General features: G+C 38.7%; 1 protein-coding gene across 3 annotated transcripts in view; it reads right to left on the minus strand.

The window, feature by feature from the left end:
* The window catches only part of SEPT6 (septin 6), a 49,064-nt gene that overhangs the window by 520 nt on the left and 33,120 nt on the right, over positions 1-15,424 (minus strand). Inside the window, exon 11 of one of the 3 annotated variants that reach the window (XM_018571900.1) lies at positions 10,174-10,419. The exons of 1 other annotated variant lie outside the window; for it this stretch is intronic. In XM_018571900.1, coding sequence (XP_018427402.1) covers positions 10,289-10,419 — 131 coding nt within the window. In that variant the 3' untranslated portion in view covers positions 10,174-10,288. Of the gene's footprint in view, positions 1-10,173; positions 10,420-15,424 lie in introns of those variants that run through there. One more of the 3 variants, XM_018571902.1, reaches the window with a different exon arrangement.

Consider the following 15,424-nt stretch of genomic DNA (forward strand, 5'->3'; position numbering starts at 1 on the left):
AAAAAAAAAAAAAAAAAGGGAGAGAAAAGAGGAAATTATCAAGAGAGGCAGAAAAATAAAAGCGCCGTGATTAAAGCTTAATCGGGCAAAGAACATTAAGGTTATTAGCATTCAGCAGCAGTAAAGAATATATACAGTACAAAAAAGCAAAAAGACATAACTTGACCGAGATACAAAAAGCAGTAAATGTCAGCAAGCCTGTAACCTAAACCTGTAAAGGCATCACAATATCTTAAAAATAAGCAAACCAGGGTGCTCAAAGCATCTAAATTCAGGAACAAACATTTTGTATATTCCAACTTACCATTCCTTTAGATGTGGGGTGGCAATTTTCTTTTGTTTTCTGCCTTTCCCCCCTAAATTTGAACCTGGTGGTCCCACCAAGAACATAATTTTGTCTACCGAGATGCTGTGCTAGCACCCAAAGGAAGACTACAGAATACCTCCCCTCTTACCTTCTTTATAGAATAGGGGAGGCATTTTAAAGTCCACAGAAATAGCTGAAAATAATGTCATTGATAACTTCCTGTGCCTCAGATCAAAAGATTTCTGGCGGGATCAGCGTGTATTTAAAAAAAAAAAAAAAACACACTTTCAATTATATATTTACCAGACCATAAGGGAGCGAATAAGAGAAATTGTTAAGGTTTACATAGGCTTTAATGTTTATTCTCTTCCCATAAAAGGATTAATCCACCAAGATGTGCTATGTTGTACTTTTAACTATGGGCAGTTTATAAAGAAATATTGCATAGGTGTGCAGTCTTTTTTTATACATTTCAATTTTATTGAACCAATGATTTCAATAATGGACACTAGGAAATAAACAGGAATCCATATAAAGGATTGCAAATGAAGGCCTAACAATATTTGTTATTATACAGGTGTGCTTAGACCTCATATCGATAAACTGCTATTTACAAATAGTGCAAACCAAAGTATACAAGGTTTTCAAATATATTTTACCTACTCATAAAAAAAACAGACTCAAGGGAGGAAAAAGACAGACAAAAAACCTCTACATCAAATGAGGACGTGCGTTATCAGTCCTTAAAATAGTCACAGTAATATGGTTTATTGCTGAACTCCAGGCAGATAAAAGACACAAATTCATTCAGCTGTATATTGATTAATACATTATTAAATGTGTCTTTTTCAAATTCAAGCAGTGCAAAAACCTGAAATCAGACTTGTTATCAACCTCTTGGAATCCCTGTACCGTAGAGCCCAGCCTGGGAGAGGGATAAGCAAGGAGCCAGCCAGTTCTGCTGCAGTGTACACATGCTTATATCAGCAAGATGATAGAAGAGAGCAGAGTGATCGAGAGACGAGCCAAACAGTCTGCTGATTCTCCATCCATTGTCCAATCACAGGCTGGGGGGTGGGACAAGACCTGTAAGTGTTACTGGCAGCAGAGAAAAATTCAGGTCTTGTGTCAGACATACAAATCCTGTGGCAAGTAAAACTGCTCATATACATATGTATTTCCTCCGAGTACCTAGCCCTTTGCCTACTTGATTTTTGATTCATGAAATAACTATTTAACCGTCAGAATCCTTGATCACCACTGCAAATTGCTCCTTTTTCTCTCTTTCAGATCTCTAGCTCATAGGGCTCCATATGGAGTCTCAGATGGACAGTCTACAAGTCAGCAGGCAATGTCATGAAAGTGTGTATTAAACATTTATATCTACAATGAGGATTTTATACAAGTAATAAAAAAATGACAAAGTTCATACACCCAAATCGAGATAAAACATTTCACCATTGTGGTAAACCTCGTGTTATTAGGCATTTTAACCATGCTTTGATACCACAAAAGTCATGTTGGTGGATGACTACCGGCCAGAGAGTAACAAAAGTCAATATTTATTAGCATTGTGTATACAGTAATTGTCACCATTCCCAATTTAGAGAGCACCTCTGCAGATGGTATGTACTACCCACCTACACTGCTGGAGCATTCACAGTACACATTCTTAGATTATGACCTACTACTAGTGTCAAATTAGGATGCGGCCCTTTCATATGGCTATTGCAACTTAATTACCAACAACATTTCACTCTCATATGGCTATTGGAGCCTAGTTACCAACACTTCCCATATGTTAGTCCCATTCATTATGTATTATCAAATGCATGACAGATGGTGGCAGCTCTTTTAGAGGCCATATGTTCTCTTTCAAGATTACTAGTTTCGGTCATCTTTAGCCCTGATCTGCTGGTCTGAACAAGATCACCTGAATTTAAAGATAACATTTAATTTCCGGACAGTATGCTTTTCCTGTCAGTAACTCAGAAATCATATAAACCATTTGGATTAGCATGGCAGCAAAGGGACAAGCAGATCTGTCATCATCATCCAGTGCTCACTAGGCAACATTAAGATGTTCATTCACAATGCAAGTAAGACATGCAGTCATACTGACTGCCAAAAGGCAACAGAATTGGCCAGCGTGGTCATAAACAAACATTCAAGTGGGTATAACATTTATAGACAAGGTAATGAATTGTATTGTAACTGTTATGTCTTCCTTATATTGTAAAGCGCTGCGCAAACTGTTGGCGCTATATAAATACTATGTAATAATAATAATAATTGCATGATCCAGATGGACTGGGCGATTGTAATGTACTGACTAGGGGATTTTATAGAGATCCTATTAAAACGATTTAAGGATTAGAGAATAATGCATTCATTACACATTACTACATGAAAGCTGATAAAACCTCAATCTCACGTTACCAAAAGTGATTTTATTTACTGCAACAACATATAGACACATATGAATAGGACAGACTGATGCTATGAAATTACTATAGGACAGAAACACTTTGGGTGTAACATTTTAGCAAGATATTGGTCATGTAACAACATCATAACAATAAATGAGTAAACAAATATAAGGTTTACACCTTACAATAAAACCTTCTTCTGTATAACATAATATTTAAGAGAAGCTGAATTTTAGGAAGAAATCGGGTTTCTATATTTCTAGAACATGTCTGAACTTGGCATATTCAATAATATAGTGCAGAGCCAGAGGTGTACAGTAATGTATTGCAAACAACAATATGAAGTTGTTTAGTCTGGTCACTCAAACGTCTGAAAATTACATTTTGATTGATCATTCACTGCAAATCACATCAATGTCGAGTGACAGCTTAAATACAGGTATTGGCTTTAAAACCCGACACCAGCCAATACCTCTTTTCTTTCAATATAGCTGGGCGGGGTTAGAACCGTTGTCAGGTTTTTATTGCCATGTCCTGGTTGGGGAGATTTCACCTCACTATGTGTCCATATAAAGTGGGCTCAGATGGTTAGGATATGGGGAAAAGCATCTCCATTGGGGAGAGACAGAAACAGAAGCACTTTTGTAGTAAGACCTGGAAAGGTTTAAATCTCTGAAGATGTCATGGCTGTTCACCTTATTACTTCTTACAAAGTGAACGGAAATGTTGCCAGTGGGGTGACCATCAGAAATGTAAAAAAAAAAAAACATTAAAATTTAACACTTCTCTGCTCTATTAAAGTTTTGGCTAGAGGTGGCTTCAATGCTGCAAGGAAACTATGGGGATTAAACAGAATTTATAACATAATCATGCACTAATCAAGGTGCCTCTATGATGAATTCTCACCCCTACCTGCTTAAAGCACACCTTGCATGAAAATGCCAGGTTTACTTACATGGGAGCCCCACCCCTTCATTAAAAAACAACCAGTCAGTATAAAGCATTTCACTGAAATGCAAAAATCTTACTTTATATCCAGTTTATCTCTGCTTCCTGCAAGTGCTAATGTCATCAGGCCTCACCCTGGGATCCTGGGAAAGTAGAGGCCAAGTTTTCCAAGACCATGTTCCAGCACAATCTCATGGTATTCTCAGCTTTCCCATGATCCCTCAAGAAGATCCAGTGACAGCACCCCTGCCTAGGCAATCACAATGGGATGCCAGGGTGTAGGGTAAATGGGCCCAGAAAATATTCAGCCTGGAAGTGCTGGCATGTTAGGAGTGTATAGCAGTGCACTTAGCAGGAAGAGGGGGTGTAATTGCGCACTGCTGTGTGTTCATTACTCTGCAACCTCAGAGGAAGGTTATAAGAATGCTCAGTGGATGAAGTTTTCTTTTTACTTGACAAAGCTAGCTTAAAAGAACTAGAATTTACTGATCTATCTGAACAGAAGCCAAGTTTGTAGTCCACCTGTAATATGAGAATCATAAATAAGAGGGAAGACTAAATGAGCCTGTTCCTAAGAAATTGTATTAGTGTCTGCTTTATGATAGAGCTCATTTTATAAAGCCTGCATTTATTCTCAATGTAGGACGCCATACTTAAATTAACATTCCAAGCAAGAATATTAAATGTTATATTAGCCTGTAAACATCTATCTTTTTCAGTAGTAATTTGTAATAAATATTTTTTTTCCAGGTACATTTTTAAATTTACCAAAACACAAAAGACAGGGAAATACATATAAAGCTCTCTGCTGGGATGATCATGTCAGAGACCTAGAATGAAACTTCAAGGGACTGTATTGTCTTTTCAGTATTCTAAATACTTATCAGTTAAATATTAATATATATGTTAAGCATATGTGTATTTGGAATCATATATACATAGGGCAGCTAAATGTGCTTATTACCAGCAGTAGGCTCTTTCTGCTGCTTTTGCAGTGCTACACAATGTTCACTGCTCCTTCTCACAATACAAGTCCAAGTTGGAAACTCTTTAAAAACAAACAATGCAATCCCTATGTGGTGAATCCAGTGAGCCAGTGTTTGATTATCTACAGTTCTTTGTATTCAATACAACAAATATAGGAAATAAAATGTGTGCATATGTGAAAGTTCTATAAAAGTAACTCTAATCTAAACTGCAATAAGAACCCAATTTTGTTTCATCTTCCCATTGTGGGTCTGAGAATAGTTGATGTGACTGGTGGTTTTATACAACCACTTAGTGACAATAGGTAGGTGTAAACTAGCATACTGGTTTGATCTTGGATCAAAATGATACACAGGATATAGATGCTAATTTAGAAAAAGGCATCTTCCATCATTGTAGAAGATTACTCAGTGCACAGCCAAGGGTTACTGGAAAGAAAAAAGTGTAACATGAAGTTAATACGATGTAATCATACATACAGTGAATTAAAATCACCAGAACAAATTAAGGATTCAAATTTTATTTTAAATAGAACTGATAAAGATCTCAATTGCAACATACGCCTTCATGTACAGGTGAAACTCGAATAATTCGAATATTGTGCAAAAGTAATTGCAGTAAGTGCTGCAAAAGGGGCCCAAACCAAGTACTGAGTACATATGCATGCTTGTACTTTTCAGAGGTCCGATATTGTTCTATGTACAATCCTTGTTTTATTGATTGCATGTAATAATCTACTTTTTTGATGTTGTGTATTTGGGGTTCTTGGGGTTTTCATGAGCTGTAAGCCATAATCATCACAATTATAACAAATCACGGCTTGAATTATCTTGCTTTGCATGTAATGAGTCTATCTCATATATTAGTTTCACCTTTTAAGTTGCATTAGTGAAATAAATACACTTTGCACGATATTCTAATTATTCGAGTTTCACCTGTATATCATTTGTGTGCCGATCGTGACATATTCTCTGTATCTTTTATTGGGCTATTCGTTGTCTTGCACAATCATTCAGGGCACATTCACACCAGAGTGCTACACTAAGTGCATGTTACCATGAGTTCAGCGCAATTAGCATGTGGTACCGTGCGCTAGGTACGTTTTGTAGCCATGTATTTGAGTGGCACTCCAACGCACCACCCAGCTGCCATGTGCTGCAGTGCGCGGTACCGCAATACTGGAAGTATTCCTTCCAGTGAATATCCCTGCAGCCAGGACACTGAATATCAGTGCAGCTTGCAACCAGGACACATATTGAAGATCATGTGCAAGAATTAAAAGGACGGTGACACATCCCAAAGTGGCTGAAATGCTATGCTTCATTTCTTACTCCATATACCGTATATAGTCTATATCTCTTGCAGAGTGGCCATGAGTAATTGTGTATTCCAGAATAACCAGAACCCTCATAATACAAACACTGGTATCACAATGTAGACTTGCCATGTTCCATATATTCATGCGGTTTGTTTGTCACAAGGTATAAATCTGACATTTCTTGACAAGTTCCTTGATAAGGAATAAATGAAGTATGGCAGCCGCACCTATATTAGAGGTCGGTCTTTAAATACTCCATTAGTTGGGACCCGGAGTGTGCATACATTAGCAATACTGCATACATCCTCTCATGCAAGTCCAGGGCCCAGCTACATAAAGCAATACTCCTCAAGTACGCAAATGTAAAATTTCACCTCTTGTATCCATCCAGAAGCATAGTACAACATAAATGGTGCTCAAGGTATTCACATTAAATGTTCATAAGGGCCACATGAAAAGCTGACCACACACTGCTTGAATTTCCACTCAGTCCTGCCAACTTGGCAAAAAGTCAAGCTGTGGGTGGCCCTGCCAGACACCACTATTTCGCTAAAGTCAAATTGTTAACTGCCATTTGTTGAAGGGGCCAAGCCGAAAACTGCCGGCCAAATGGTGATTGCAGCCAACCAGCTGCATTCACTATCCGGTTATTCTGAGAACAGGCAAAGGCTGTCAAAATACAATAGCCCGGCTAAACAGCATACATGAGGGAGATCGAGTGTTTCCAAAATTCAGCCCACGAGGGTGGACTCGTGAATGCCAATTGTATAGCCAGATTTAGGTAGACTATAGTCATTGAGGAAATGCCTGATAGTATCCAACACTTATCGATAACAATTCCAAAATCAGTTCTAGCCATTGTATTGATCCTTTAGCAGGAATTTTCTTAATTTGCCTAACATGCGGCCTTATGGACATTTGCGTAAATACTTTGAACAGCATTCATTTTGTACTAAGCTTCTGAATGGATACAAGTGGTGACATTTTACATTTATACCAGTGTGCATATTCTTACCTCTGTGTGGTTCTTTTGTCTCTGATTTAAATCTACATGACCCTAGCTTTATGTTATGCGGGATATATCAAATATGTGCATATACTTACCTCTGTGTGGTACGGGTGCAGGGTGACATATTTTAATGGTAATGGATATAACCATGATGTGTTTTTTTTTGTGGGTAATAAAGATCTGAATATGGACACCATCTCATGTTTCTTTATATATATTATCAGTGTTTATTCTGTGTCCATGGTAGTTTCTTAAACAGGTTTGTTTTCCTTTCCCTTTGATATCCTGTTGTACCGATAGACTCCAGACGTTTTGAAGGCGTTACCGAGCATAGTTGTTTAGTTTTGTATTTACATTTGTGTTATGAGTCTGACATACTGTATCCTTGTGAAGGAAGATCTGGAATGCAGCGTTTTCATTTTATATGGCATGTAAAGCAGTATTCATTTGCATGTGTTGCTGCTTTTACCTTGCAGCACTTTTATCATTCGGTAGGAATGCAGTGTGAACACATAGTAAATACATTTCAAATGCAAGCCATTTTACTCTAAAAGCAGGTTGTATTGGACTTGCTTTTTACCCTAATTGCTCACATTACACTAACTGTAAGGTAGGTTTTAGTCTGACTGGAGGATGTATTATAGCAACTCTACTGAAATCTAATGCATCAGTCTGTGTCTTAGAGATAATAAAAGCGCCTATAGTGGAAGCGTTCAGTGAGACATTTACCACATTACACTACATAAGTAGCAAAACTGGTTCACCGACAGAAGGAAGTGAACTCCTGTTTACAGGTTATGTCTGGATAAAACACTGAAGCCCTGAGCACATAACGATTGTTCATTTGTTTGCATTTCAAACCCAATTTTGGGTTTAAGTTCATACACAAGGACTTAAGACCGCTGTGTTTACATTTTCTAAGTAGACTCCATTTATGAAGTCTAGGTTTGGCATGGTACTTTCAAGCAACCAGTTTGGTTGGGGGAGGTACAATTCTAGATCTAGTGGCACAATGATCTATAAATGTAACTTCTACACATTTAGTGAAACAAAAGTAAAGTGCAAAATGCAGTGACCACAGCAAGCAATTAGAATCCATCTTGCACTAGTCTTACTTCAGTAAATGAAATTCTGGTAGCTCTGGTTAACAGCACTTTTCTCCCTGCTTGTTTTTGGAGATAAGCTTCCAGGTCTTTCGGAAGCTGGCGCTGTGCCGGAGGGGGTAAACCATTCTTGTTACCACTCAGAAGAGTCTGAGACAATGGGGTTGGTTTACTAAAGGCAAATATGCTGTTCGCTTTGCAAGGGAAATTTGCATTTTGCAGGGGAAGTTCCCCTTATTTTAGTGAATGAGGTAAAGCTCTGCTGACTTCCATAATTATGTCACGTGCAAGCGTGGACACAAACTTTTTCCTTCCTTGCACATGGTTGAGTATTCTTTGCAAAGTGAATTTTCACCACATTCACTACACTAAAGGAAAATTCCCTTGCAAAGTGAACAGCTTATTTGCCTTTAGTAAATCAACTTGTATGTGCCTATTAAAGAATACCTGTAACATGTATTTATTAAACAAAGTAACAATGCATAGTTAGCCGGCACTCTGCAGTACAACATCATAAACGTGTACATCTTTCACATCATTGCATTAACACATTAACACATTACATGCGTTGCCGCGTCCTGTTACCATTCATATTACATGGCACCCCAAAACAAGCGTTCATAAAAGCATGGCACTGCATAATAGTGCATTGGGATAAAAATGTTATGTCATGTCCAATTTGTGGGACATCTTGGAGAGTTGGCAGGCCATTATTTTTAATGGGCTGCATTAACACATATACATTAATGCACCACACAAATGTAAATTGGTCCTATATTACTCCCCTCCCCTACCTCCTCTCAACTCCAGGTACGGGGCAAAAATGTGCTCCATTGCACAATACAGTGCTTTGAACCAGGACAACCTCTCTCTGCAGGCCTAAGCAGCATTGTAGGGTAAGTGGGGTGGAGGCTGGGTAGAGGGGCACTGCTAGCCCTATTTGAATGCTGTCCATCTAAAAGCAGAAATTTGTATAGGATTCTCAAGAACCTGTAGCAGTGACTGGGAGAGGAGAGCAGGCAATGTGAGGGTATAATATGGCACTGGAGTGTTCAGCTCTCTACAATACTGCTTTAAAAGATGGTAAAAGGTTTGCTTTAAGATTGCCAGAAATTACTTGGAACCGACAGCAACTTTCTTACTGAAAACCAAACACTATGCATTAACAATTAGGGATGCACCGATATATCGGCTGCCAAAACATATCGCCCGAAAATGGCACAATGCCGAAAGTGCCATTTTCTAGCCGATACAGGGACGCATCCCTGCTTTCTCCCCTCCACGCTGGGCGCTGCTCTGTGTCCCAGCGGGGAGGAGAGAAACTGTCACAGGCGGGCGAGTGCTGCGGGAGGAGAGAGCTGCGAGCGGCCCGCGTCTCTCCTCCAACACAGCTCAGCCTCCTGTCACAGATCGGCAGAGCGGTGTGTGGGCGGAGACAGCCAGTGCTGTCACAGCAGGCTGAGCTCCTCCCGCTCAGCCTCCTGCAACAGCTGTCAGGACGGAGAGTGGTACAAACACTCAGCGATCGCTGAGCGTTTGTAAATAATTATAATTGAGGACATGGTATGTGGACTATATCCTCAATTATGAATGAATGGGAAGTGATCTACATCACCTCCTGTTCATTCATGATTGTGGTTATAGTAAACATACTCTGAGTGTTCATGTTCATTCATAACATGAGAACAGAGGATTCCTGTTCATTTATAACAGGGGCTGCAGAAAAAGAGATTGAGGACTCTGTGTCCTCAATCTCTTTTTCTATTTTAAATGGGAAATATCAGGGGTCTGTTTAGACCCCTAATATTTCCCAGAAGCCCCTAAAAGTAAAGAAATAAAAATATTTAATTAAAACAAAATTAAAGTTTATAAAGAATAAAATAAATAAAATATTGAAAAAATTTGAAAAAGTTAAAATAAAAAAAACATTTTCGGTTTCAGCCTGACATTTTTTTAATTTTGGTTTTGAAATTTTCATTTCGGTGCACCTCTAACAATGCAATGCAATGAATAGCCACACAATTCTAGATATGTCCACCGGATCAGAGATGTAAAAACAAACACTTGGATTTCAGTTAGCAACTCAGTGTAATTAAACATGCACGTGACAGCACAACATGCAAATGCAAAATAAGGTGACAATGAAATGGAGGTTATTAAAATTCCATGCGTTACTGATCACGTCTTCTACAAGCTGTCAGAGACTTGCAGATGTTCATGCAAAGGAGTAATGACGATTGACTGGGGGGCAGGGTTCATTAAATGAATGATGGAGGGGGAAAATGTGTCAGGAATAAGCATGTTACAGGAAACCAGAACTGTAAATGAAACAAATTTAAAGATTAATATTTAAGATTATAACGTCTAAATCAATTAGTAACAAATTTCAATCAATAGAACATGCATGCAATGACAAAACTATAATCTTAAATTAAAAATAAGAACAAAGAAAATAGAAAAAAAGGCAGAATGTGAGGGTTACTGGCAGAGTATCAGATCGAAGCATTTCATTTGACTATTTTTTGTTTACATGCACCACTGCTGATCTGCCACAAGGTGGTGCCTCACCCCACTAAGAGCAGTGAGGCAGATTTCCTAATACAAGTTCCCATATTCCCTGTAAAACCTCCTTTAAAACTACCAAAAGCTAAATTGTAGCATTGAAAGCAGCTGCTATGGGGACCTATGGCTCAATTGGAAAACTCATTATCGAGGCAAACTACTTTATTTACTGCATTCTAGTCAAAGAATCAGAAAATTAGAAGCCTACCCCCCCCGTCACCCTTCCCCCAGGTTTCCAATAAGTCTATGATTTGATGAAATGCATCCTAGCACTGCTTTCCTAATGTATGACAAATAACATATCCAGTCCGGAGCGAGTCAGAATGTTCTTAATGCACAGCAGCGTAAATGGCCGCATTACATAGAATTACATTTTCATTTTCCCATGGCAGAAGATGAGCAGTAAGGTGCAATGGTGCAAACACATACTTGGAGTAACAAATATGAAGATAGCTAATGATGGCTAAAAGCTTTTTAAAAGAAGTTCTACAGAACTTGGACACATTGTGTCCATCCCCTCCTGCACATCCCATACCCACCACCATTCTACCCCAATCAGGTGCAATGCAGCTTATTTTCTGGCCATGTGCTCAACTGCGGTTTTAAGGCTAGGAAGGGTTATACTAGAAAACCCTGAGAGGCTCCTAGTGAGGCATTAGCCTCAGAACTACCTTAAAGTGGACGATTGCCCTACTTAAAATGATATTTAGGGACATATGTATAAAGCAGTAAATGTTTGGTGAATGTCACATTAACTGTCAGTATTTAGCACAGCACTGTGCATCATAAATAAAGCCATACATTTAAAAAAACACAACAAAAAAAAACAGGTTTACCCTCTTTCTCATCCTTTGGTTTATGTCTGTGCTGCTGATCTAATGCTGCCTATTGTAGCCACATCCTGTCTATGCATGCACTCCTGTAACAGATGCATACAATGGTCCTTGTCTGCATAACGTGTGTTGATTTGGTCACTTTAGTCTCCATCAAAAGCCTATGTGGGTGACAATGCAGGAAAACAACCGGAAGACCAGAACAGAGTGTTGTCACTCTATAACAGGAATGCACTGTTTTCATTTTATAACAAGTCGCTGAACAAGGACTTTTTTGGCTGGATCACCAGGTATTATTTTAACTATTTACAAATACTGAAATTATTTTTTTGAAGTTACATTGATTTTTAACTTTTATGAGATCCTTGTGATAAAGTTTACATACACTATCAAGGCTCTCTCCGTACAGCTGAATGGTATTAGGCTACAGCCACGTGAGCGTTCTGGGGTGAGTACTTTGCTGTGTTCAGAGGCGGCTGAACACCATTTCCTAAAGCAGGTTCAACCCGTGCTATAGCCAAATACAGACTGGCCAATTAGCTGCAGCCAGTTTGTGTGCTGCCAGAAACTCAGTAGAAATGCCTGCCCTGAACACACGCTGTGTGCGCCCAGGATCGCTCAGGGGCTCTATTCGCATTTAAAATCACACAAAAGAGCGGTTACATGCAAACAGTGGCGGCACTGGCCATTGATTTGTACAGAGTACAAATCTGACAGCTGCTTTTCGCTCACACTTTGTGCATTCAGCAGTAGTTCCGGCAGTAAGAATCCTATCGATTCTTGCCGGTGGCCACCCCTTGCCACCCATGTGAATTCAGCCTGTGTGTGCAGGAGTTTTACATAGTTGTCTTCCATTTTCTATGTGCAAGTAGGAAACTTTTTCAAAAATGCTGCCAAATCAATCATATTTACACTGCTGCATGCCTGGCAGAACCACTCCCTGCAAATCTATTCCATAATAACCTCAACAGTACAATAGAAGATGTAGATTACCTCCAATTATTAAAACTGCCAAACAGGTTCATAGACTATTGCTGTAATTAAATAAAATATTTCCAAGTGCAGTAACCCATATCATTCATATGAAATTTAGTATTCTGCATTGCATTCTGGGAAAGTTTTTCCCTAATACACGTAATGAGTACTCCATGAATAAAGATACATTTCCTTTCACATGGCCTTCTTTAAATGATAACACTGCCAGGTGTGCTTACAGTAGTTACCATATATGTATGTGTAAGAAAAATAACCAACACGCTGCTACAGCACAACCATAATGCTACACCAGAGCACAAGTCGTAATATAAAACATAAAGGGAATACTGCCATTACATGTGTTAACCACAAACACATCAGAAAATATTATTGTGATAGTGGCCCCTGAAGGATCTGACTGCAGTACAGTCCGATAGGTTACACACAAAATACACACACAAAAAAAAGAAAGACAATCTAACACTGTAAAATAGTGCAACCTTTACAGATAAAAACAAACACTCTACTCAACCTCCCCCCCTTTAGTAATTGCATGGATTGCAAAGGTTTTGTCAACCATCATTGCAGAGTTCTACCTACAGCCGTTTGTATTAAACTCGCACATACTAATTTCACCTATTCCCTGCTATAGCAACATGTTCAGTCCAAGCATTACAGAAAACTGCAACCACACAGGTAGAAACTGACATTTTAGGGGCAAGTTCTGCACGTCAAAATGATACAAATTACCTTCATATATGGAAACCATGCTTAATTTTTCCCAGTTTAGTAAATATATCAGGGGTCTGCTGACTGAACAAGTCATATTTAATAAAAATGAACTTAAAAAAAAAAAAAAGGAAGACGGAAGCGAAGGCTTGTGCAACAACAAAGTTTTAGGTCAGTAATGTTTTTTCTTAAGGACTGAAAGAACTGTTGATATGTGCAAACAAATGTATGGAAAAAGAATATATCACTAAGAAAATGTGCAATAGAAGAATTGACTCAGCAGGAAAGCAAATAGTAATTTCCTATATTGTTCCAGCTTGCTTTTTTAATTCACAGAAAAGTTCCTTCCTCCTCATCCTCGCACAATAGTGGAGTGTTCTCCTGCAGGCATTTAAAGGAAGCTTTATACTTGGCTTATACAGCCTGTCACTATAGATTGCCAACAAAGACAATTGCTGCAGCAAAAATCTACAGGGCAGTGGGTCGGCAGATGTCTATTTACTTTATAGAATTAAAAATACAGAAAATACTGAATAGGCAATTAGTTCAGTATGCAATTTAAATCCTATGGGTCCCCTAGTGTATGCCGGAGCGATGTGGTGAACTGGGCAAACATCAACTTAGCTGATTAATGTGCAGTATGTAAATGTAAAAGTAAACTAATGTGTTATAGATGATTTATAGAAGAAAATTAAAAGAACAGGTGCACATCTACCAAAGAGACAGACATTACAGGTAGATAGGCTCTCCATAAAATCCATGATAGAATGTCAGACATGTGCAGTACAGCAGCTCTAAGAATATATGAGCAATGCCCAGCCTGGTAGAAGGCCACAGCATCAGGATCGGAGGATCAGTCCATTATCCAATATCTTTATACATAGGACTCGAGTAGGGAAAGGAAGGCCTTTGGGTAATGGGTGTACAAAATAGATTTAAAACCTATCCAGTGGGGAAGTACTCAGTAACGGAGGTCATGAGGGATGAAGTCCACACTCTTGGATGTGGAGGCGCTGGAAATGGAGGAATCATTTGTAAACTGATATAAATATCCAAATTACACCTTTATCAGTTCCCTTATAGGGGATAGATCAGCCATATTAGATGCAGCCCTTCAGGCACCTCTTTGTACACCCCAAGGTGCACCCAGGAATTCAAGTATGCCTACATGAGCGTTAGTGATGTTTTGTGGAAGATAAGACTGTCAACTGCCTCTAGATAGGCAGAGCCTGCTGTCATTCATGCAGCTGGGTGGATCTCTGACAGTATTGTCGAGATCCGTCCCGGCTGCAGCGGTCTCAGTATACCGCGAGCTGTAGCTCGCTATATACTGAGTTTTGGGTCACAGGAGGATGCTGGTATATGTCTTCACGTGACCCTTAAGAGAACTATGGGGAAAAACACTTACCGCATGGTTCTCTTTTAAGCGTACAAATGGAAGACAAACTTGTATTTTGTAAATTGATTTCATAGGTAAACAATTCTGTCAGTTTTAAACACTGTCCTGTTAGGCATTTTAAGCCATCGTTATGCAAAAACAAAATGTCCACATAATCTGAACAATTTTTAGGCCTGGATTTAGACTAAAGTGAATGCTCAATGGTGAACCACACACTTTGGACACTGTCCTTCCTCTTTAGGGACACTGATATTTATTATCAGATTATCCCAATCCACAACCAGCATATAGCCAGGGAAGTGTCATCACAGCTCAAAAAACATGATTATAGCTGCATAAAAACATCATTGGACAGTTCTTGAGGTCACCATAAAGGGTAAATGGGTGGCTGGGAAGGAGTTCTAGAGCTGGAGCTTACCAACATGTTATGAAACTCATGAAGGAAGACTATTAAAAGAAGAACTATAAAGGACAGACCAGTTCTAACAACCAATCAGCTTTTCCTTTTTCTGCTGCTAGAAAATAAGACAGTTTGGTTCACCATTATGGGTGAAATATAGATGGTTCTTATGAACACTTAGCTTATGTAGGGTTTAAAAGAAAAAAAAAAAAAAAAAAAAAAAAACTCAACCAAATAAGGTTTTACGCAATACTTGGCTAAGTCAAAAGTAAATATTTACTTTAAGTTCTCTCTTGATTACAAGTATACAACACTACATTTATGACTAAACATTTATGAGAAAAAGCCATTTTTGTGGTCATTTTTGTGTTAGGATATACAACTTGGTTGTACAAACCTAGTAAAAATAAAAACGTACACACACA

The sequence above is a fragment of the Nanorana parkeri genome, unplaced genomic scaffold (genome assembly GCF_000935625.1).
Source record: "Nanorana parkeri isolate BGI_ZX_2015 unplaced genomic scaffold, ASM93562v1 scaffold1862, whole genome shotgun sequence".
NCBI lineage: Eukaryota > Metazoa > Chordata > Amphibia > Anura > Dicroglossidae > Nanorana > Nanorana parkeri.